General features: G+C 43.6%; 1 protein-coding gene across 1 annotated transcript in view; it reads right to left on the bottom strand.

Annotated features, from left to right (window-relative positions):
- Positions 1–7,133: 7,133 nt before the first annotated feature.
- LOC134347665 (parathyroid hormone 2 receptor-like) overlaps positions 7,134–25,720 on the bottom strand; it is a 126,713-nt gene continuing 108,126 nt past the window's right edge. Inside the window, exons 11-13 of the mRNA XM_063050032.1 lie at positions 14,371–14,509; positions 13,017–13,058; positions 7,134–10,337 (exon numbers count right to left, since the gene is read on the bottom strand). Of these exons, the coding sequence (XP_062906102.1) occupies positions 9,969–10,337; positions 13,017–13,058; positions 14,371–14,509 (550 nt within the window). The 3' untranslated portion in view covers positions 7,134–9,968. The remainder of the gene's footprint in view (positions 10,338–13,016; positions 13,059–14,370; positions 14,510–25,720) is intronic.

Raw genomic sequence — 25,720 nt, 5'->3', positions numbered from 1 at the left:
ACACATATAACACATGAAGTATTATTACCACAAACAAACTAACAAATAATAAGGGGCAGATATACAATACAAATTAGATAGTAAACAGTATAAGGCTACTGGCACTTCATACATGATGAGGTGTATGATGAGTTTCATATGTGGTAGTAGAGAGTTCAGTAGTCTTACAGCCTGGGTGAAGAAACTGTTTTCCATCCTAATAGTTCTCGTTCTAATGCTACGTTACCACCTGCCAGGTGGTAGGGGATCAAAGAGATTGTTGGATGGGTGGGAGGGATAATTGGCAATGCCAAGGGCCCTGCATATGCAACTCTCCTGATAAATCTCTAATGGGTGGAAGAGAGACCCCAGTGATCCTCTCAGAATCCTTTGTAGAGACACGGTCAGATGCCTTGCAATTCCCATACCAGATGGTGATGCAGCTGGTCAGGATGCTCTCAGTGGTGCTCCTGTAAAAATTGTTAAAGTAGGAGGGGGGAACCTCACTTGCCCCAATCTCCTGATGAAGTGGAGCCACCACTGTGTTTTCTTAACTAAAGAGATGGTGTTGAGGGACCAGGTGAGAACGCCCATTATGTGCACACTAGAAACTTGGCACTCCTACCTCTCTGCAGAGGAGCCCTGTATACACAGTGAGGAGCGGTCACCCTGCATCTTGCAAAAGTCCACATCATCTCTTTGGTCTTGTCCATGTTGAGATTCATGTTGTTGTGCTTGCACCACTCTACCAGCTGCTCTACCTTCCCATCGTACACCTTCTCCTCGTCATTGTTGACGAGGCCAACCACGGTTGTATCATCAGCAAACCTGATGATTCGCTTTGAACTGGATCTAGCAAAGCAGTGTGAGCAGCAGTGGAATTAACATACAGCCCTGTGCACCAGTGCTCAGCACGATGGAGGTAGAGATGTTTCTGCCAGCACAGACTAATGCACTATCAATTACTCCAAAAGACTGGAAGAAGAGGAAATACTGAAAGGCTTTTATTAACAGTAAAATGGATCCACGTCCATGCTGTATATCTGTCCTGGACTGAGGGAGGAGCAGTGACACAATTGCCTTTATTCAGGGGTCTGTGGGAGGAGCCACAGGAGCAGTCAGCAGAGGGGCGTGTCCAGACATGTCCAGACAGGTAACCCAGTTACAACATATATATGGTTTACCACATTCTCCCCTCCTTTTTAAAAAAAGAGAGTCCCGGGGGGTGAAGTGACTGACAATATGTAAAACAAGTATATTTACAGGTCAAGTCTATCAGGCGGTCGAGTCCGTCGCTGTGATCTACGTAGCACCGGTGGTGATTGCACCGGCGATGGCGGTTGTGCTGGCTCCGGCCTGACTTGAGGTGCCAGCACGTTAGGTGTCAGTAATCCCTCGTGCGTGTGCGTCGCGCCCGGTATGGGAGTGTCGTGTGGTATCTGTGTAGGGCTTGGAGTGCGCGGTCTCTTGTGGGTATATATATCGGTGGGTACGGGGTTAATAGTCACCATGGAGTGTTCAGTATAGGGGCCCGGTGCTCCTGCGGGCGCCAGGTCACGGATGGAGACCGTGTCCTCCCGCCCATCAGGTAAAACCACGTAAGCATACTGGGGGTTCGCATGAAGTAAGTGAACCCTCTCGACCATCAGGGAGTACTTATTTCTCCTCATGTTTCCAGAGTGGCACTGGCCCCGGGGACGTCAGTCAAGTTGGTAGGGTGGTCCCAGTGGTCGACTTCCTGGGAAAAGAAAAGAGCCGCTCATGAGGGGTGGCATTGGTGGATGTGCATAACAGGGAGCGGATGGAGTGGAGAGCCTCAGGAAGAGTACGGTAGAAGAACGCCATTGGTCTTCCCGCCTGGTTGAGGGTAGCAGCCAGCGTGAAGTTGAAGGCGTCACTCTCTACTTGGAAGGGAATGGTCTCATCCACCACATGCATTGCTGCTTTGACAATGTCCCCTTTTATGCGGTTGAAGGCCGCGCGGGCCTCGGCTGAGGGGGGAATGTGGTGGACTTGACCAGGGGGCGGGCCTTGTCTGCATAGTTAGAGACCTATTGGACGTAATAGGAAAAGAAGCCCAGGCACCTTTTGAGGGTTGGGAAGAGGGAGTTCCAACAGGGGGTGCATACGGTCGGGGTCAGGGCCAATGACTCCGTTCTCCACGACACACCCAAGGATAGCAAGTCGGGTGGTTCTGAACACACACTTGTCCTTGTTATAGGTGAGATTGAAAGTTTTGGCTGCTTGGGAATATTTTTGGAGGTTGTTGTCGTGATCCTGCCAGTCGTGACCGCAGATGGTGATGTTATCCAGCTATGGGAACGTGGCCTTCAGTTGGCACTGGTCCACCATCCGGTCCATTGCCCTCTGGAAGACAGATACACCATTCGTGACACCGAAGGGGACGCGCAGGAAGTGATAAAGCCTGCCGTCCGCCTCGAAGACGGTGTAAGGGCGGTCCTCCCGGCGGATGGGGAGCTGATGGTAAGCGGATTTTAGGTCTATGGTCGAGTACACCTTGTACTGTGCTATCTGATTGACCATATCCACGATGCGAGGTAGAGGGTACGTGTCGAGCTGCGTGAACCTATTGATGGTCTGGCTATAGACCACGACCATCCTATTCTTCTCCCCGTTCTGAACAACGACCACCTGCGCCCTCCAAGGACTTGTGCTTGCTTCAATGACCCCCTCCCTGAGCAGCCGCTGCACCTCCGACTTAATGAAAGCTCTGTCCCCCGCGCTGTACCTCCTGCTTTTAGTTGCCACAGGTTTACAGTCGGGGGTCAGGTTGGCGAACAGCGGTGGGGGAGGGATCTTGAGGGTGGAGAGGCCGCAAGTGGCGTTGGTAGTGCGGCAGTTGGCATGGTGTTGGGTGGGATGCGCGGGTCGGTGTGTGTGGGTGGTCAGTAGCGGGGTATGTGATGTATTCCTACAAAACTGAGGATTTCCAACAGTGATTGGTGGGAGGGGCTCTTCATACTCCATTGTCATACTTTTCAGGTGGCTCTGGAAGTCGAGCCCCAATAGCACAGGGGCACACAGTTGAGGCATGACCAGTAATGTAAAGTCTCGATATTCTGTGCCCTGCACCACTAGTGTCGCTATACAACCTGCCCGGATGTCTGTTGTATGCAACCTGGAAGCCATTGCGACCCTCTGGCTTATCGACCATATTGCGAGTCTGCAATGCTGCACCGTGTTCAGGTGGATAAAACTCTCCGTGCTGCCTGTGTCAAACAGGCAGCTTGTCCTGCGCCCCTCCACCAGGATGTCCATCATTGACCTTGCGAGCTGGTGGGGAGTGCTTTGGTCGAGGGTCACGGAGCCCAGAGTTGAGTCGCTATCTTGGTCCGGCGTGGTGGGGTGCCTGGTGAGCACCCGTGGGTTGTAGGCAGTGCGAGGTGGCGCCAACCAAGATGGCCACCCCCCTGTCTCATACATGGTGGTGGCATGCAGGCAAGATGGCGACCCCCATGCCTCGCACGTGGCGCTGCTCGATCCCGCTCACGGTTTGGATTTACAGGCCTTGGCGAAGTGGCCCTTCTTTCCGCAGCTGGAGCAGGTAGCTTCTTGAGCCGGGCAGCATTTCCGGGGATGCTTCTCGAGTCCACAGAAGTAGCACTTCGCACACTCGCGACTGGCAGCAGCTGTGGTCGATTCGCCAGCGGGTTGCGGGGTCTGCGGAGTCCACAAGACAGTCGGGAGACCACGTGCCTGGAGAGGGTCAGAGTTGTGCAGAACGGCCTCCAGCGTGTCGGCCAGCTCAATCGCCGAACGTAAGGTAAGATCGGTGTGTTCCAGCAGCTGCTAGCGCACATACACTGACCTGGTCCCCGTGACGAAGGTGTCTCTTACTAGGAGCTCCGCATGCTGTTCTACCGTCAGTCCCCGGCAATCGCAGGCCCGCACAAGTGTCTGTAGGGCACGGATGAACTCAGTGCTCGACTCTCCGGGCCGCTAAGTGATGTTGCACATAGACGGTGTTTACCGGCCGCAGGTTTTGTCTTCTGAGGGCACTCATCACGCCATCATAGCTCGGCTGGTCTCTACTCATTGAGTAGACTCATGGACTGACCCTGGAGAGGAGAACTCTGTGCCTTGCGGTGGACTCGGTCACTTCAATCTCCTCCAGGTATGATTCGAAGCAGGCCAGCCAGAGTCCGAAAGCGCTTCCGGCTTCAGGTGTTTGTGGGTCGAGGTCTAACTTGTCGGATCTCAGAACGTGTTCCATGCTTTAAAATTACTGTTAATAAAATTGATGCACTATCAATTACTCCAAAAGACTGGAAGTAAAGTAAATACTGAAAGGCTTTTATTAACAGTAAAATAGATCCACGGCCATGCTATATATCTGTCCTGGACTGAGGGAGGAGCAGTGACACAATCGCCTTTATTCAGGGGTCTGTGGGAGGAGCCACAGGAGCAGTCGCAGAGGGGCGTGTCCAGGCATGTCCAGACAGGTAACCCAGTTACAACCTATATACATGGTTTACCACACAGACCGTTTATTCCTCTCCATAGATTCACCCTGACCTGCTGAGTTCCTCCAGCATTCCATGCTAGTTGCTACTTTTAATGTTCTTGTGTGATTTTGCATTAAAACCAAGTCTTTGACCTATTCTTTTAGCAAAATTATTCATGTGCAGGATGTTTGCGAATTATTAGTGGATTCCCACCAAGGCCCAGTGGTACAATGAGAAGTTATGGTATTTCCCCAATACCTGTGCTCATTAAACCTATATCAGATCAGAAACGTGCAGAAATGACAAAGCTATTCACTTAAGTGGATGGGTACAGGCTGTGAGAGGGCAAAATGATCAGTATTTTGTTTTTTTATGAAATGAATTTACTTAAGAATTTTTAATTATTTGGAATAGTCCTTAAGTCGTTTCAATACAGTATTTAAATTTTTTAATTTTTTCAATGATTTTTTTTTCAAATTGGGAAGAGTGCATAAGAGATCTGCCAGATGTTACCAGGACTGGATGGCTTGTGCTATAAGGAGAAGCTTGATAGGCTGGGACTTTTGTTCCTGGAGTGTATGAGGCTGAACGGTGACCTTCATGATAAATCATGAGGACTATGGGATAGGCTGAATTGCAAGACTCTTTTCCCTAGGTAGGAGAGTCAAATATTTTCGAAGGCATAGATTTAAAGTAGGAGGGGATAGATTTAAAATAGGAAGGGATAGATTTAAAAGGAACCCAAGGGACACCTTTTTCCACCAAGCATGGTGGGTAAATAGAATGAACAAGCAGATCAGTGGCAATTACTGTGTTCAAAAGAAATTTGGACAGGTACAGTACTTCGATAGGAACATTATAGAGGGATATGGGCCAAATGCAGGCAAATATGACTGGCTCAGTTAGTCACTCAGGCAGCACACACTGGTAGGGATGAATGTCTGTTTCTGTGCTGTATAGCTCTGTGACACCATGACTCTACTTAATGGTCTTCTGACTGTCAGAGTTATTTGGGAGCATCTGGAGTTTGTCCCTGGTATCAATAAGCTTCAAGAGCTTGGACTCAGTACCTCCTTGTGCAATTGAGTCCTCAGTTTCCTCATTCACAGGACCCAATCGGTTCAGATTGGCAATATCATCTCCTCCATGATCCCCATCAGCACAGGTGCACCACAAGGCTGTGTACTTAGCCCTCTGCTCTACTCATTTTACACTTCTAACTATGAGGCTAAGCACAGGTCTAATGTCATAGAAACATAGTAACATAGAAAATAGGTGCAGGAGTAGGCCATTCGGCCCTTTGAGCCTGCACCACCATTCAGTATGATCATGGCTGATCATCCAACTCAGAACCCTGTACCTGCCTTCCCTCCATACCCCCTGATCCCTTTAGCCACAAGGGCCATATCTAACTTCCTCTTAAATATAGCCAATGAACTGGCCTCAACTGTTTCCTGTGGCAGAGAATTCCACAGATTCACCACTCTCTGTGTGAAGAGGTTCAAGTTGGCTGATGACTCCACTGTCATAGGCCGAATCAAAGGTGGTGATGAATTCAGCATATAGGAGGGGGATTGAAAATCTAACTGAGTGATGCATGACAACAACCTTTTGCTCCATGTCAGCAAGACCAAGGAACTAGATATTGACTTCAGAAAAAGGAAACCAGAGGTCCATGACCCAGTCCTCATCAGAGGATCAGAGGTGGGGAGGGTCAGCAACTTTAAATTCCTTGGTGTTATTATTTCAGAGGACCTGTCCTGGGCCCTGCTCCTAAGCACAATTACGAAGAAAGCATAGTATTGCCTCTAATTCCTTAGGAGTTTGCAAAGATTCAGCATGACATATAAAACTTTGTCAAACTTCTATAGATGTGTAGTGGAGAGTATATTGACTGCCTGCATCATGGCCTGGTATGGAAACACCAATGCCCTTGAATGGAAATACTACAAAAAGTAGTGGATATCTGATCGATCATCAGTAAAGCCCTCCCCACCACTGAGCATATTGACATGAAACACTGTCGCAGAAAAGCTGCATCCATCATCAAAGACACCCACCACCCAGGGCATGCTGTTTATTCACTGCTACCATCAGGAAGCAAGTACAGCAGCCTTAGCATCCACACCACCAGGTTCAGGAACAATTACTACCCCTCAACCACCATGCTCCTGAACCAAAGTGGATTATTTCACCTGCCCTATCATTGAAGTGCTCCCACAGCCAATAGACTTACTTCCAAGGACTTTTCGTTTAATGTTCTGGATAGTTACTGATTATTTATTTATTATTTTTGCATTTGCACATCTTGCTGTCTTTTGCACACTGGTTGAAGGCCCATGTTTTTGTGGTCTTTCATTGATTCTGCTCTGGTTTTTATTCTATGGGTTTATTGAGAAAATGAATCTCAGGGTTGTACATGGTGACATATTTGTACTTTGATAATCAATTTACTTTGACTTTGCGTTGCTTTGCAGAACATTGTGGGCATTCTATGTTGGTACCAGAATGTGTGGCAACATTTGCAGGCTGCCCCCAGCACATCCTTAGTTTATGCTGGTTGTTAATACAAACGACACATTTCACTGTATGCTTCGATGTACATGTGATAAATAAATAAATAACTGGATCTGAATTACAGAATTTAATTTCCATGCTTCTTTTCATAAAGAGCAGGCGAAAGCTGTATAAAGATACAAAGCACAAAACCACACCACATTTTGTTTTTAAACGACTGCAATATAAGCAATGACATTTCTTTTTAAAGCAGGAATCACCTACTTTATAACATTAAGTGTATTTCATCAATCAAGTATTCACATTCAGTAGGACCATCTGTTCCAAATTACTTCCCTTCTCAACATGTTTTCTGCTTTCAATTCTGTTATGGTGAGACAGCTTTATGGCAGTACATTAATAGTGTTGACTTATATTTGACTCTTTTCTTTCAGTAAATTGCATTAAATATTCTAACTTACATGTTCGGGTTTGGATCCCCCCTTATCCAAATGAGAGTTTTTCACTCTGATATCCTTTAAGGTGACACACTGTTACACTCTGTTCAGTCTGGCTGCTGATCACATCCACAGAGAGAAGAACCGCTTTGGACATTATCGTAATCACATCTACATTACAAACCCCATCATGGAATATGCTAGTTTGATAGTACAGATTGTCCCCAGATTGTAAATGGGTTGTTTTTACAGTTATTTATGTCAGAAAATACAGTGTGTACAAATCATTATATACAGTAATTATACCTCCACAGTATTGTAATCAGTAACATCAAAAGCACATAAGGAATGGTGTGAGAGTGAGAGGGTGAGAGAGTGAGAGAGTGTGAGGGTGAGAGGATGAGAGGATGAGAGAGTGAGAGGGTGAGAGAGTGAGAGAGTGTGAGGGTGAGAGGATGAGAGAGTGTGAGAGTGAGAGAGTGTGAGAGTGAGAGAGTGAGAGTGTGTGAGAGTGTGAGTGTGAGAGAGTGTGAGAGTGAGACAGTGTGAGAGTGAGAATGTGTGAGAGTGAAAGTGTGAGAGTGAGTGTGAGAGAGTGTGAGAGTGAGAGAGTGTGAGAGTGAGAGTGTGAAAGGGTGAGAGAGTGAGAGTGTGTGAGAGTGAGAGTGTGAGAGTGAGTGTGAGAGTGTGAGTGTGTGAGAGAGAAAACAGTTCTGATGTTCATAGAATAAATCAGTTGCTCTTAAGCTGTGGACAGCCTGTGGTCACTAAATCCAAGCTATTAATCCTTGCAGCACCATTGGGTATCACCATTTTTTGTGAGATTCAGTCTTTTGTTCCTGGCCCCTACCCTATTATTTTCAGCTCTTCCCTTGTTTGCAAATCAGCAAACTGCTGGAAGAACTCAGTGGGCTATGCAGTATCTGTGGAGAAAAGGGGGCGGTCAATATTTCTGGACTGAGACTGAAAACGAGTGATAGCAGTAAAGTGGCGTCAGAGGTAGATGGGTCCTAATGAAAGCTTTTGGCACATTGGCCTTCATAAACCAATCTATTTAGGTTGAACAAGTTAGGTCTTTATTCTTTGGAGCGTAAAAGGTTGAGGGGTGGCTTGATAGAGGTGTTTAAAATTATGAGAGGGATTGATAGAGTTGACGTGGTTAGGCTTTTTCCATTGAGAGTGGGGGAGATTCAAACAAGAGGACATCAGTTGAGAGTTAAAGGGCAAAAGTTTAGGGGTAACATGAGGGGGAACTTCTTTACTCAGAGAGTGGTAGCTGTGTGGAACGAGCTTCCAGCAGAAGTGGTAAAGGCAGGTTCAATGTAGTCATTTAAAGTTAAATTGGATAGATATATGGACAGGAAAGGAATGGAGGGTTATAGGCTGAGTGCAGGTTGGTGGGACTAGGTGAGAGTAAGATTTCGTCACGGACTAGAAGGGCCGAGATGGCCTGTTTCCGTGCTGTAATTGTTATATGGTTATATTAAGTACAGGAGAAGGGATGTTATGCTGAGGTTGTATTGGTAAGGCCTAATTTGGAGTATTGTGTGCAGTTTTAGTCAATTACCTACAGGAAAGATGTAAATAAGATTGAAATAGTGCAGACAAAATTTACAAGGATGATGTTGGGTCCAGAGGACCTGAGCTATAAGGAAAGATTGAATAGGTTACGACTGTGTTCCTCAGAACATAGAAGATTGCAAGGTGATTAGATAGCAATATACCAAATTATGAGGGCTATAGATAGGTTTAATGCAGGCAGGCTTTATCCACTGCGGTTGGATGGGACTACAGCCAGAGGTGAAAGGTGAGAAGTTTGAGGGGAATTTCTTCACTCAGAGGGTTGTGAGAGTGTGGGATGAGCTGCCAACACAACTGGTTCATGGGAGCTCATTTTCAAAGTTTATGAGAAGTTTGGATAGGTACATGCATGGTAGGGTATGGAGGGCCACGGTTCCGGTGCAGCTGATGGGATTAGCAGTTTAAATGGTTTGCGGCATTGACTAGATGGGCTGAAGGGCCTGCTTCTGTTCATATGGTCTAATGAAAAATGGAAAATTCGGTGTTTATGCCATTGGGTTAAGATATTGTTCTTCTAGTTTGCCCTCACCCTGGCAGTGGAGAAAGCTGACGACAGGTAGTTCAGTGTGGCAATGGGAAGGGCAGTTGAAATGACTTGTAGGTGGAAGCTCAAATCACAGATAGTCATTTAAATCCTTTGCTTCCTATGAAGTAATGGAGCAAAACAATATTTATTAAGAAACAATAGTTACATTTGTACTTCCAACAGGATTCAGCAGCATTTTTTGTAAAAACATAGAATTAAAGCTGTATTTTTGTTTTAAAATCTGTTGAGGGAATAAATGGGACAAGAAAGACACAAGTCATAAACCAGAATAAGACGCAGCATGGTAAATACTAATTACATGAAATTTGAACCAATTAGGTACAGTAACCAATTGTCTTATCAGAGCTGTATTGTACTACATGAATAAATAGTCATGCTGAAATTTATGTGGAACTCTAGTTCTTGGACAATAATTTTGACAGAGCAAATGTTCATCTCATTCTAATCCTGTGTTTTATCATTGTTTGCTTTTTGTGCTGGCTTTGACAATGTTTTAGGGTAAAGTAGATCTTCTTGTTTTCTTTCGATTTCATTGGCTTCTTCAAGAGTAGATGCTTGCATGCTCTCTGGGTCAGAACTGCTTCCTATGTACCCAGGTAAAGTTAACTGACTATTCTCCTGCTTAGTTTCATTCTTAAAGAATTTGTAAGTTAACAATGACATGTGCCCAGTCACCTGGTCCTGGCTGGCAGTGCTATTGGTCAGGTTGGTTAGCGCTGAGGAATATCTGTTGGTAGCACAACTTGTTTTCCCGTTCCAGTCCAAGGAGAGGTTCCACTTCGTCCATAACTTTTTAATTTCTGTCTGAACCTTTGAAGAATGAACATTTTCATTTTACTAAACAAAATTGACACTGAATTTAAGTTGAGTCTGTCATAATAACATGGCTGTACAATCACTAATTCCATAATACTTTTATAATCTGTACATTGACACAGTTGTAATGATTTTGTTCTGTTAAAGACCTTGTATACATTTGATATTATGGACAGAATTTCAGCTTCAGCTTACTGGCATGATGGTATGCGGGGTAGGGGGGTGGTGAGATTGACACAGTAGTTTGTGAAGGGTGGATGCGGGAAAAGCAGACAGCAGGTCTCTGAGCTCTGCATCCCAAACATGAAACTGACATTTTGCTTCTGTGTCTTTTGACCAAGTGATGGAAGTGATATGATGCACCTGACCACATTCCAGCGCCATCATTTAAACGCATGTTGGAAATAGTACACTGATGAAGTCTTGTGTTGGCTGGAAGCAGAAAGTAGAATGCAAATATGCAAATGATCGACCTAATTTCAGCCATATGTGGCACAGATAGCATATGCATTGGATGAGAGGGAGGAGGTTTAAAATGGATCTGAGGAGTAGAGTTTTCATACAAAGAGTGATTGGTATCTGGAATGAACTGGCCAGAGTAGTGGTGGCAAGGATAATAACAACATTCTTTGGAGGCATTTGGATGGGTAGTTGAATGAGCAGGGCACAGAGAGAAATGGAATTAATGCGGGCAAGTAGGATCAGTAAAGATGGGCACAATGGTTAGCATAGAAACAGTGGGCCAAAGGGCCTGTTTCTATTCTATACAACTCTGGAGCCAGTGTAGTGGCAACATCACAGAGATACGCTGGGAGGTTGCTGCAGAAGGAAACAGTAGGAGTTTGGTTTCTTACCTTTGAATTCATATAGAGGTGAAACAACTGACTGATTGAACCAATATCTCAACAAATGGACTACTGGACCAGAGATATTCTGATCCCACCTCAGCAGCTGGCAAATTTAAAATTGTTATTATGTAAATCGTGCATAAAAATCTACTAACAACAATCTCAAATCCACTATACTGTGATAAAAGTCTCAAACAGAAGAAAATCTGCAGATGCTGGAAATCCAAGTATGCCGGAGGAACTCAGCAGCCCAGGCAGCATCTATAGAAAAGAGTACAGCTGATGTCCTGTTGAGGTGTTGTCCTAGTGGGGTACCACAAGGCTCAGTGCTGGGACCCCAGTTGTTTACAATATATATTAATGACTTGGATGAGGGAATTAAATGCAGCATCTCCAAGTTTGCGGATGACACGAAGCTGGGTGGCAGTGTTAGCAGTGAGGAAGATGCTAAGAGGATGCAGGGTGACTTGGATAGGTTGGGTGAGTGGGCAAACTCATGGCAGATGCAATTTAATGTGGATAAATGTGAAGTTATCCACTTTGGTGGCAAAAATAGGAAAACAGATTATTATCTGAATGGTGGCCGATTAGGAAAAGGGGAGGTGCAACGAGACCTGGGTGTCATTATACACCAGTCATTGAAAGTGGGCATGCAGGTACAGCAGGCGGTGAAAAAGGCGAACGGTATGCTGGCATTTATAGCGAGAGGATTCGAGTACAGGAGCAGGGAGGTACTACTGCAGTTGTACAAGGCCTTGGTGAGACCACACCTGGAGTATTGTGTGCAGTTTTGGTCCCCTAATCTGAGGAAAGACATCTTTGCCATAGAGGGAGTACAAAGAAGGTTCACCAGATTGATTCCTGGGATGGCAGGTCTTTCATATGAAGAAAGACTGGATGAACTGGGCTTGTACTCGTTGGAATTTAGAAGATTGAGGGGGGATCTGATTGAAACGTATAAGATCCTAAAGGGATTGGACAGGCTAGATGCGGGAAGATTGTTCCCGATGTTGGGGAGGTCCAGAACGAGGGTTTCACAGTTTGAGGATAGAGGGGAAGCCTTTTAGGACCGAGATTAGGAAAAACTTCTTCACACAGAGAGTGGTGAATCTGTGGAATTCTCTGCCACAGCAAACTGTTGAGGCCAGTTCATTGGCTATGTTTAAGAGGGAGTTAGATATGGCCCTTGTGGCTACAGGGGTCAGGGGGTATGGAGGGAAGGCTGGGGTGGGGTTCTGAGTTGGATGATCAGCCATGATCATAATAAATGGCGGTGCAGGCTCGAAGGGCCGAATGGCCTACTCCTGCACCTATTTTCTATGTTTCTATGAAACATCGACTGTATTCTTTACCATAGAAGCTGCCTGAACCTGCTGAGTTCCTCCAGGATTTATTAAATCTCTCTGATTTATTCATGGGGCACCAATGGTTTGGCCTGTCAGTGACTGTGGCATATTCAGTGACTGCGGACCGATTTTCAACTTTGGCATAGACAGAAATTGCTGGAAACTCTCAGCAGATCATGCAGTGCCTGTGCAAGGGACAAAAGAGTTAATGCTGTAATCCGAAGACTCTGCACAAGACTTGAAATGTTAACATTGTTTCTCTTTCTTCAGATTCTGTTGGCCCATTGAGTATTTCTACCACTCTCTGCTTTCATTCCAGATTTCTAGCATCTACAATTGTAGATCTTCTTGACTCTGATGGTTTCTTTGAAAAAGTATGAATGGGGAAAATGAATATTCTTTCCGAGAAAAAAATGAGCAATCCAATCTTGCTGTGAGTGACCCCTTCCGCCCACAAACAAAGTAAAAGAATAACTTACCTCCGTAGCACAGAAACAGTAAATGAGGGAGACAAAAAATCCCTGAAAAACAACAGGGTTTGAATGAACATCGGACTAAATTAGAAGCAGAATATCAATGTCTCAAAAACAGGGTTTGCAGAAATTTGAATTCTATACAGTCAGTGCTTTGTTCTGCTAAAATATGCTAAATAATATCCTACAATATTGTAAAATTGAAATTAATATTAATGTCCAGCTTCTTCCTTCTTCCCTGCCACCCCACCCCGACCTCTTTTTGCTTAGCTCTTGAAATGGTTCCTGGAAGAATAAATTTACATCTACTGGAAGTTTCAGAAACTTTCTGCAAAATTAGCAGTCCTGCATTTGGAAGTGATACTGCAAATGTATGTCAGTGGCAATACAGGTCAAATGCTCGCATTGTGGAACCTGTAAAGCATTAAAACTTAGTTAAAATTACCTGCATTCAGGAAAATGCTCTTTAGAATCTAGCCAGTACTATCCAAGGAAGACTTTGTGATTAGAATAATCCTAGATCTGGAGTTGATTATCATTGATTTTAGCTAACAGATGAAAATGTAACCATTAAAATCATTGACAAAAAAAAATCAATCCACATGGTTCATAGTTAATGACTTGAATCTACTTACTGTAAAGTTAAGAATTGGAAGTGTGTATGTGGGTTTCGACTCCAGTTAAATGTAAGTAGATAAGAAACTGAAGCAGGAAAAGAGCAGTAGCACCCATGCTAAGCTGATCTTGTTCTCAACAGCACGTTCTTATCCTATTCTCTTAACCCTTGCTTACCCCTAAGGTCTAAGAGTATTTTCGATCGCAACCTTGAATCTAAATCTGTTTGCTTGTTTCAGTTAATATCATAAATTTAATTCTTGCCAAGATTTATTTATAAGTTATAAATAAGTTATTACACAATTACAAATCAGTATTTATTCCAATTTGGGTACTTATAAAACACAAAGCTACTGTGCAGCCAAGCCCAGCAACCCAGGTTCATTCTTGACCTCTGGCGCTGTCAATGTTGAGTTTGCAAATTCTCCCTCTGTGTGGGATTCCCTCAGCACCTCCAGTTTCCTCCCACATTCCAACAATGTGTGGGTCAATGGGTTAATTGCTGCTAGTATGTGAGTCAGTAGCAGAATCTGGGAAGAGATGTTGGGAATTTGGGGACAATAAAATGGGATTAGTGCAGATGAATGTAATAGGGAGCTTGATGGTAGGTAGGGATTCTGACATGGAATACATTTCTTTAGGAAGTTTCTCTTATGAGCTTAAGTGATTCATTGATCAATATCAGCATAGAACTGAGATTTAGAAACTTCCACCTTATTTTAAGTTGTTAAAGAGATGACCGTACCTGAAAGGAGTTGAAGAAAAGCTCAAAGTGCATCCTGATTTCCCATGTGATTCCACTGAAGGTGTGTGGCACACCAACAAACACAGAGTAATGGACTCCAAAGACCAACACGAGAATCAGAGTAGATCTTGCTAATTTTCTTTTTTTTTAAAAAGAAGGATGAACATAATTATAATCATGATTATTGAGATAATTTGTAATATTACTTCCAAATTAACCCATTGACCAATTTAATTTTGAGCACTGTTCTTCCTAATTTCTCTCCCATCCTCATCTGGAATATTTGAATTTTACAAATAATGGCTTGTCCAGATGAAGTCTCAGCACAGCAGAATGCATTGAGTGCACAGTAGTCACTGAAACATGATTCAACATGAAACATTCAAACATGACTCACATTCTGAGATCCTTTCCTCTTCTCCAACTCTCCAATGAAGCATTTTATGTTGACCATTAATTCTAACGTTATTAGAAAAATCACTACTAGGGGTACTATCCCCAATTACATACTTGGTCCTTCTCTAATCTTTTTCGATGCCTTCCCCACTTTTCAAACAACTGACCTTCATCTATGTCATTCAAAGATTAAGAAATATCCCCTTTGAATGCTCACCCAAGACACCAACACTTTTTGGTAATTTTCATCATACCCTTTCCCCACTGATTTCATTGCAATCCAGTCAACCACATCTCTCAGACTTCTCACTCACTTGCTCATGCATATCCTTGGATACTAGAAAGATTTCTGATCCACAGTTTATATTGATTTTGGGTTCTAGGTGTTATCTAACCCTAATTCAAACAATACATTTCTCATAAGATGGAACAGATGTGTTTCTATAAAATCTCCTCTCATTCTTCTGAATTCCAGCGAGTACAATCCCAGGCAACTCAATCTATTCTCATAGTCTAATCTATCCCTTCATCTCTGGAATCAACCTGGTGAACCTCCTCTACAGCCCCAAAGCCAGTATATCCTTCCTCAAGTAAACAGACCAGAACCGCACACAGTACTCCAGATGCGGCCTCACCAGTACTCTGTACAGTTGCAGCATAACCTCCCTGCTCTTAGATTCACTCCCTCTAGCAATGAAGGCCACATTTCATTTGCCTTCTTGATAGCCTGCAGCACCTGCAAAGCAACCTTTTGCAGTTCATGCATAAGCTCTCCCAAGTCCTTCTGCATGGCAGCATTCTGCAATCTTTTACTATTTAAGTAATAATCTGACCTTCCATTCTTCCTTCCAAAGTGGATGATTTTGCATTTACCAACATTGTACTCCATCTGCCAGACACTTGCCCACTCACTTAACCTATCCATATTTCTCTGCAGATTTTGCTTTTCCACTCAATTTGATGTCATCAGCAAACTTAGATACACTACACTTGGTCCTCTCTTCCAGAACATTCATGTATATCGCAAACAGTTGCGGGCCTAGCACCAGCCCCTGCGACATACCGCTCACCACTGATTACCAACCAGAGAAACACTCACGTTTCCCATCTCTCTGCATCCTTATCCTATGGAAAAGTCTTTTATGTGTCACCTTATCGAACACCTTCTGGAAATCCAAGTAAATAACGTCCATCTATTTTCCTCTATCCACTGCTAATAAAATAGTGGCAGCGACACTTCTTTGGCTGTGAAGCACTTGGAGATAGCAGGAAAATGTAAAACATTCCTAAATTAATAGCCTTTCTCCTCAAAATTGAATAGAAAGAGAATGTTCCTAAATGTCAGAATTTATTCCATGATTGCTTCAGAAAATGGGTTAACTTTAAAACAATGATTGTAAGCAAATGACAGCTTGTCAACAGAAGCGAAAAAACAATTATTTAAAAGGGAGTGAAAGAGTACAGTAGTACACATGCAACATGCACAAGATGCCAGATGAAATCAGCAAGCCTTTCAGCATCTCTGGTAGGGAATTAACACTCTATGTTTCAGGACAAGTCCCTTCATCAGGACTGGAAAAGAAGGGGGCAGAAGCTAGAATGGCTTTGAACACTGTTATGTAATCAAGAAGGCAAGTGTCATATATTGTCATTTAAACATTGGTATTTCATTTTCCGAAGGAATACACTGTGATTTCAAGAATGCTAGCTTCTTCAATTTACACACCAGCATCTAAAAGAAAGACATTGAAGATGAATAAACCCCTTTTGGGCCTCCAGCTGGGTACAGGTATCGATTTTAATTGATGTTTCGATGCTAGACTCTGCCATCTTCATCAGGGATGATGCCTGGGCACATCTAGTCTGATGGTATATATACCCCCCATCACCCATCCATCCTGACTGGTTAGTCCTCATCCAATCAGGTTTCCACTGTCCCACCTTGCTTACAACGAATTCGAGTTCGTATTTAGAGCAAGACCTTCGTCTTTATTAAAATTCTTTTTCTTTAGTTTTATTTTTTTTTCAATGGCTTCCTGCACCAGGAGGCCCCAAAACCCATTGGCACAGCACAGTAGTTTTTGTGTCTTTGAAGTCAATCCTATGGCCATTGCAAAGGCAATGTTCTGCTACCGCTGACTTCTCCAGGTAACCCAAAGGGATACACCTCCTGTGCTCCTTAATGTGGGTTTCCACTGTGTGTTGCTGCTCAGTATTCACAGGGAATCCTGTAAACGCCAGCCAGCCTGACTCCCAGGTCTCCTTTGACCTGCATAAATTGTGATTTGACGTTCCTTACAGATTTGAGGATCGTATTAATCCAGTATTTCTTCAGGATCCTGCTGATCCTTCCAGAAACCGTGGAAATATAGGAAAACTGGTTAAAATCAATACCGGTACCCAGCTGGAAGCCCAAGAAGAGTTTATTCGTCATGTATGCTGGGAAAGCACTGGATCCTTTAGACAGTGAAGATATTTGCAAACTCTTGTCAAACTTTACTAAGCTTTGTGCGTGTGACTACAGATCTCCTTTCTTGAAATCTTTTGAGGCCAGGGAGGGAACAATGAGTCACTAAACCTCCATGTTTTTTAACAGCCACATAAGGCATGAAAATGGAGTGGAAGGTGAGAATGCACATTTCCAATGTGAAATTTGCAAGGTTATACTTTAATAAGGGGGTTTGCATTGTCTATCCAATAACTCCCTCTAGCATGCAAATTATCACTGTAATGTCTGTCACGTTTATAGTATTGGCTGCTGTACCACTTTTAAGATTGAACCAAGTTTACATGTTACTAACTGTTTTCTGTTGCTGCATTGTTTAATGCAGAAGCTGTCAGACATGTGGCTGCTTCTGCGGTGTAGGAACACAGTAAAATTGCTATCCACCTCTTCACAAGTTCTTTTATTAATAAAGTACATAGTTTACTGATTAACCTCCAGTATGTTAAAATGTGTTTGAGGAAGTCACTGAAGTGTACTGTCAGAAGCACTGGTTGATGAAACATAAAATTAACTTCAGGCACTGTGCATGAATTGGAAAACTGGAAATTGGGTATGAGCCCTTCAAATGGGACAACGTGTTGATGTATATCAAGAGATAGAAAGCTGAGTGACTGCAGTGAGCAATGGAAAAATACAGTTTCCTGGGCTGCTGGATTCCCAGGCAAGTGACAAATCTAAAAAGAGAGACAGTAGACAAGGAGTTCATATTATGTGTGACTCCCACAATATGGCACCTAGTAAATGTTCCATATCATGATATTCTGTTACATGAAGCTGCGTCAATGGAACATGAATCAAGAAACACGAATTGAAATTTTGTATATATCTATTTACTTCAACCCCAATCTCCTGCCTTCTCCCTGTAACCTTTCACGCCCTGACATCAGGAATCTATCAACCTCATCAACTTCTGACTACAGAAATTCCTCCTAATCTCCATTCTAAATGGATGTCTCTCTGTTCTGAGGTTGTACCCTCTGGTCCTAGACTCTCCCACTATAGGAAACATCATTTCCACATCCACTCTATCTAGCTCTTTTAATATTTGATAGGTTTCAATCAGATTCCCTCTCCCCTCCCCCCCCCACCACTTATTGTTCTGAATTCCAGCAAGTACAGGCCCAGAGTCATCAAACACTCCTCATACGATAAGCCTTTCATTCCTGGTATAACTTTCATGAACCTCTTTTGAAGACTCTCCAGTATCAGCACATCCTTTCTTAGATAAAGGGCCCAAAACTGCTCGCAATACTCCAAGTGAGGCCTCATCAATGCCTAATAAAGCCTCAGTATTACATCCTTGTTTTTATATTCTAATCCTCTCAAATTAAATAAAAAAATATTGCATTTGCTTTCCTCACCACTGAACTCAAACTGCAAGTTAACATTTGCACCTAAGTCCTTTTGTACCTTGGATTTTTGAATTTTCTTCCCATTTAGAAAACACTCTATTGCTTTTATTTCTCATGTGTGGCACCTTGTCAAAAGCCTTCTGAAAAATCCAAATACACACATCCACCAATTCTTGGATAAGATAGAAATCCACTGAAAGTTTCAAGTGTATGTCAAGAGTTACTGCATTTTTCTAAATTTAAATGTGTATCATTAAAAAGTAAAATTATGTCTAAATTATTTTATTAGATGGAAGTATCTCCTCCATGGTAGGGAGGTGGGACTCACCACTCAAATAGTGGGTATTGGCGGCTAGACCTCACTGTGTAGGTTGATACAGTACAACCTCCCGATAGTAAGGGTACATGTAGATACCTATATTGGATGGGGCTTAAAATCTTCTTTTGAGTTTACAGCTTTATAGAAAGTGAAAATACCACGACAGTGGGAGGAAACAGCAGCGCCTGGTCACAGGGAGAATATACATGATCTTCACAAACTGTAGTGGGAATTACACCCCAATCACTGGTGCTGTAAGGTATTATGCTGTATCAAGAAGGTGATCAGGTGGATGAAATGTGTCACTGGTAGGTGGATGAAACCAGGAAGGGGAAGGGTATGAAACTAGCTGACGGGTGCTGGAGAGAAGCATTGGAACGGAAGCAAAATAGGAGGACCGAAAGTGGATCAGAGGGAAAGAGAGGGGAACACAGGAGGTAAGGGTTATTTAAATTGGAAAACTTGGTGTTAATATCCTTGGACTGTTGACAGCCAAGGTGCTTTTCCTCTAATTTGAAGCCTTGGTCCCTGTGCTGGCAGTGAAGAAGGCAAATGAGGGACATTATTATGGCAATCGGAAGACAGTTTAATTGGCAGTCATTAACAAATATGATTAAAGATGTACTTGAGCTGTTAAGTCCTAGACCAAAATTGTGTAAATTTAATTATAAATTAATTGAGAATGGAAAGATATCAATAATCAGGTGAAGATTTAAGCAAAATGTCATTCTTGTAAATTAGTGGCAAAACAGCTTTAATGACTCAGTAATTGGGAGAATGCACAATTCACAGAGTAGCTCTTCCTCGCTACTGGATGATCTTCACATTACCAACAGTAGACGTACTTTCCATTGTATAGAGCTTTCCATTATTCCAGTCTATCATATTTAGAGTATGAAAACAATTATAGGACACGGATAGTACTCCAAGCAGAGCTCTTAAATAAATATCTGTCATGGGAAGAACAGTTATAATTGGTGTACACTTTCAAGAAAGCACTAACAATGTGACACCTCATTAAAGTAATGCTATTTCAGCAATGAAAATTTCCTGTGGAGCATAACAATGTGCTGAGGAGCAGAGAGGAACCATATGATGAAATAAAAAGAAATAACAGATATTGCAAGCAACTGAAACTAAAATAATTGATTTAGTAGTTATGTGTAAGTCAAAGAAAACACACTGAAAATAAGAAAATTCAAGTAGGATATAAGAAATGGTAGCAGAATTAGGCCATTTGGCCCATCAAGTCTGCTCTGACATTTGATCATGGCTGATTTAATTTCCTTCTCAACCCCATTCTTCTGTCTTCTCCCCGTAACCTCTGATTCCCTTACCAATCAAGAGCATCTCAACCTCCACTTTAAATATACCCAAATGCCTTGGCCACCACAGCCCTTTGGGACAGAGGATTCCATAGATTCTCCACTCTCTGGCTAAAGAAATTCCTCTTCATCTCTGTTCTAAAGGGAAGTCCTTCTATTCTGTGACTGTGCCCCCAGTCCTCGACTCCCCAACTATAGGAAGCATCCTCTCCACATCCACTCCATATAGGCCTTTCAATATTTGATAGTTTCCAATCAGATCCCACCCCCCTATTTTACTAAACTCCAGCAAGTACAGGTCCAGAGCCATAAAACACAAGTCATACATTAACCTTTACATTCTGGGAATCATTCTCGTAAACCTCTGGATTCATTCCAATGCCTGAACATGCTTTCGTAGATATGAAGCTAAAATCTGCCCACAATAGCCCAAATGTGGTCTGACTAATGCCTTATAAAACCTCAGCATTACATTACTGCTTTTATATTCTAGTACTCATAAAATGAATGCCAACATTGCCTTTGCCTTCAAAACCACCAACACAACCCGCATGTTACATTTAGGGAATCCTGCCCAAGGACTCCCAAGTCCTTCTGCAGACTCCCTTCTTCCTCAACATTACCTGCCCCTCCACCTATAATTATATCATCCACAAAGCCATCAATTCAGTCAACATATATTGTAACACAAAACAGTAGTGGACTCAACACCAACTTCTGTAGATCGCCTCTAGTTACTGGCAGCCAACTAGTAAAGGCCCCATTTATTCCCACTCTTTGCCTCTTGCCTGTCAGCCAATTTTCTGCCCATGCTATTATCTTTCCTATTATACCACGGGCTCTTATCCTGCTTAGCAGCCTCATTTACTATATTGCATGCCCTCACTTTTCTTTTTATGCGCTCTTTGCCTTACCTTGACAACCGTGGTTGCCTCATCTTCTCTTTGAGTGATTCTTCCTTGGGATAAACCAATTCTGCATCTTCCAGATTGTTCCCAAACATCCTAGCCATTACTGCTCTATCGTGATCCCTGTTACTGTCCTCTCCGAATCAACTTTGCCTCCGTAGTTACCTTTATTCCACTGTAATACTGAAACATCCAACTTCAGCTTCTCCCTCTTAAACTGCATGGTGAATTCTATCATATTATGATCACTACCTCCTAATTTAAGGTTCCTAATTAAATGTAGTTCATTACATAACAAACAGTATGTAATTTCCTTAGTGGGCTTGACAGGCTGGCCAACTGGATACAAAATTGACTTGGTGGAAATAGATAGAGGGTGCAGTGAAAGGACATTTCTCTGGTTGGTCCACTGCTGTTCATCATCTATAATAACAATATGTATGAGAATGTACTTGGCATCGTTGGTAATTTTGCCGATGACACCAAAATTGGTGGTATAATGGATAGTTAAGAAGATTATCCAGAGTTACAACAGAGTTTAGATCAATTGGGAAAATGGGCCAAGGAATGGCAAAGGGAATTTAATGAAGGCAAATATGATGTGTTAAAGGAGGGAAGGATATACAGTACACAGTGAATGGGAGGTGCCTGGTGATCGTTGTGGAATGGAGAGACCGGGGTACAGGTACCTAGTCCCCAGAAAGAGGTGACATGGGTAGACAAGGTGGTGACATGGGTAGACAAGGTGGTGACATGGGCGGACAAGGTGGTGACATGGGTAGACAAGGTGGTGACATGGGCGGACAAGGCATTTGTCAGCTTTGCCTTCATCAGTCAGGGCAATGCGTGGAAGAGTTACAGCTGTACAGGACTACACTTAGAGTATTATGTGCAGTGCAGTTCCCTTTGCCCTGTTACAGGATGGATGTCATTAAGCTGAAACATTCACAAGGATGTTACATGGACTGGAGGGCTTGAATTATGCAGAGAGAATGGGCAAGCTGGGGCTTTTTGCCCTGGAGTATAGTAGGCATATATAAATTTAAATTCATTTGAGGCATAGATAAGGTGGAGAGTCATAACCTTTTTCCTCAGGTCAGGTAGAGTAAGGCATAGGTTTAAGGAGAGGAGGGAGAGATTTAAAGGGGACCCGAGGGCCAACCTTTTCAGACAGGGTCATGCGTATGTAGAATGAGCTGCCAGAGGAAATTGTTCAACTCCAATATTTAAAAGGGATTTGAACAGCATATGGACAAGAAAAGTTCAGAAGAATATGGGTCAAATGCAGGAAAACGGGATTAGCTCAGGCAGGCAACATGATTGGCGTGGTGTTAGGCTGAAGAGCCTATTTTGAACAGGACTCTATGGATCTATGAAGCAATATATGAGAAAAATTAGATTTTTAAATTGAAGTTTAGACAAAATTGGTTGGACTATCCTTGGGGATTGTCTCCAGCCCTGTATAAGCAACCCTTCTTATTGGATTCAATCGTAAACCACAATCTTTGATGTTTAAAGAGACTGCAGGCCCCTCTGAAAGGGGACTAAGACCACTGACACTTCTGACGGCACAGATTCAGTGTGCTGACCAACACAAAAGAACTGGACTGTGACAATCCCCTGGTTCTGATTGTGAATAGACTGACATTTGTTTCCATGTATGTCAAGGAGGCAGGAAACTACGTCAACAGTAAAAATCTCACTGGGGCCTGGTCAAGCTAGTGCCATTTCAAAGTTACACTTTGGATGGGTGCAATGGAAGCCATCATTGACTGTCCTCCAGCTTTCCACTCAGTCAAAGCCAAGGCTATGTGGTCTGTGCATGACACCCCACTTGCAGCAAGCTAGGGGACAAGGCAGTTCTCAGAACATCAGTTCCAGAAACTGCAAACAGGAAAATCACCAGATAAAATGGTGCAAGGAGAGCAGGTGCTGCAAACTGTGTGGAGAGACAGACATTGTATGCCAGAAATTTTTCTTCAACGCAGGCAGTAGGAGAGGGTTCTCCACTGAATAGAACATTTCCCCTCCATCTTTAAGGCTTCAGTCAAACATGTGTCCAGTAAAGGGAAAGAAGAACAATTGCTGTCAGCCCTGCCTTTTCCCCAGCTGATGGTCCATAGAAGAGGAGGTAGTGCAGTATCCAACTTGTCCATCTTCTGGAATCCAAGGGTAATTCAGCACCCAATGCACCAGACCCTCAGGAAACAAGGAGGAGTATACCATCTGACCACCAGGTCTTCAGGAAACAAGGAAGGCTGTATCATCTGACCACCAGTATCTTATGAAACCAGGATGGATGTACCATCTGAGCACTTAAGAAAACTGCAAGCAAAATTGGACCTGACACACTCCATTTGCAGGAATGTGGGGACAATGCAGGACACGCAGCACCTCAGCCTCGGGAAATGAGGAGCCATGCACTATCCAATTCACTCTAACCAGATGTAAAATTCAAGGTTGGTCTGCTCTGAAACGAGTACACTCCGGCTCTGAAGAATGAATGGATGGCCATCTTCCAGCAGCTTCTCCTGTTCCTGGCTTCATTCCAGTCAGATTTCTGAGTGGTAACTTCAACAGCATGGACAATCATTGCATCTCTGTCCAGACTTGGCAAACACACATTTCACAAAGAGGTGGGTGACCACCTCATTCACACTGCAGTCACCTTGAGGTCTGCATTTTGGGATAGAGACTGACTATGCATGAAGGATCTTGCATGTACTGCCCTTCTCATTACTAGCCAAGTGAGGTCTTGGTGCTTGTTTGAGAGCTTTGGTGATAAGATTAACAAAGAACATCAGCATCTATGGAAAAGAGTACAGTCGACATTTCGGGCTGAGACCCTCCATCAGGATGAGAAAAAATGATGAGGAGTCAGAGTAAGAAAGTGGGGGTAGGGGAGGAAGAACCACAAGGTGATAGGTGAAACGGGGGCAGTGGGGGAAAGGGTGAAGTAAGGAGCTGGGAAGTTGATTGGTGAAAGAGATACAGGGCAGGAGAAGGGGAAATCTGATAGGAGAGGACAGAAAGCCATAGAAGAAAGAAAAGGAGGAGGAGCACCAGAGGGAGGTGATGGGCTGGTAAGGAGATAAGGCGAGAGAGAGAAAAGGGAGTGGGGAATGATGGGGGCGGGGGGGCGCGAAATTACCAGAAGTTCAAGAAATCGAAGTTCATGTCATCAAGTTGGAGGCTACCCAGACAGAATATAAAGTGTTGCTCCTCCAACGGGAGTGTGGTCACATTGTGACAGTGGAGGATGGATAGACATATCAGAATGGGAATGGGGAGTGGAATTAAAATGGGTGGCCACTGGGAGATCTTGATTTTTCTGGCGGACAAAGCATTGGTATTCGACAAAGTGGTCTCTCAGTCTGCATCGGGTCTCACCAATATACAGGTGACCACACTGGGAGCACCGGATATAGTAGATTATCCCAACAGACTCACAGGTGAAGTGTCGCCTCACCTGGAAGGACTCACCTGTATATCACTGAGACCCAAACGCAGATTGGGAGACCGCTAGGCCGAGCACCTACGCTCCGTCTGCCAGAAAAATCGAGATCTCCCAGTGGCCGTCCATTTTAATTCTACTTCCCATTCCCATTCCGGTATCAGTCTATGGTCCCCTCTACTGTCGTGATGAGACCACACTCAGGTTGGATTTGCAACACCTTGTATTCTGTCTGGGTAGCCTCCAACCTGATTGCATGAACATTGATTTCTCAATCTTTCAGTCATGCCCCCAACTCCTCTCCTTCACCATTCCCCATTCCCATTTCCCTCTCACCTTATCTCCTTACTTGCCTATCACCTCCCTCCCTCTGGTCTTCCATGGCCTTCTGTCCTCTCTTATCAGATTCCTCTTTATCCAACCCTGTATCTCTCTCACCAATCAACTTCCCAGCTCTTTATTTCATCCCTCCTCCCACCTCCCGGTTTCACCTATCACCTTGTGGTTCTTCCTCCCCTCCCCCAATTTCCTTACTTTGACTCCTCATCTTTTTTCATCAGTCCCGCTGAAGGGTCTCAGCCTAAAATGTTAACTGTATTCTTTTCCATAGATGCTGCCTGGTCTGCTGTATTCCTCCAGCATTTTGTGTGTGTTGAATAGACAAACAATAGGCTTATTCCGGAGGTGAACAGCAAATGAACTGAAACGGAATTTGACACTGGTTCAGCTGTTTCAGTAATTCCACAAAATAAGTTTGAATGGCATTTCAAAGATATTGAACTGAAGCCTCCAGATATCCAACCGAGAACTTATACTAGAGAAAAGATAACTCCTGTGGGAATGACTTTTGTAACAATGAAATTCGACAACTAACAAGCCACAATGGGCTTATATGTAGGAAAAGCAGGAGGACCAGCATTGTGGGGACTTGAATGGCTCAGACAAACACAATATGACTGGAGATCCATCCGCCATTCGCATTCCACACCCCCGCCAAAGAGACAACGGAAAGTGAATTAAGAAAAGTGCTGGATGCTGCCACAGCAGTGTTCAAGGATGACATTGGAAAACTCAAACATATCAAAGTAAA

The sequence above is a fragment of the Mobula hypostoma genome, chromosome 6 (assembly GCF_963921235.1).
Source record: "Mobula hypostoma chromosome 6, sMobHyp1.1, whole genome shotgun sequence".
Taxonomy (NCBI): Eukaryota; Metazoa; Chordata; class Chondrichthyes; order Myliobatiformes; family Myliobatidae; genus Mobula; species Mobula hypostoma.
This window is presented reverse-complemented; position numbering and strand designations above follow the sequence as displayed.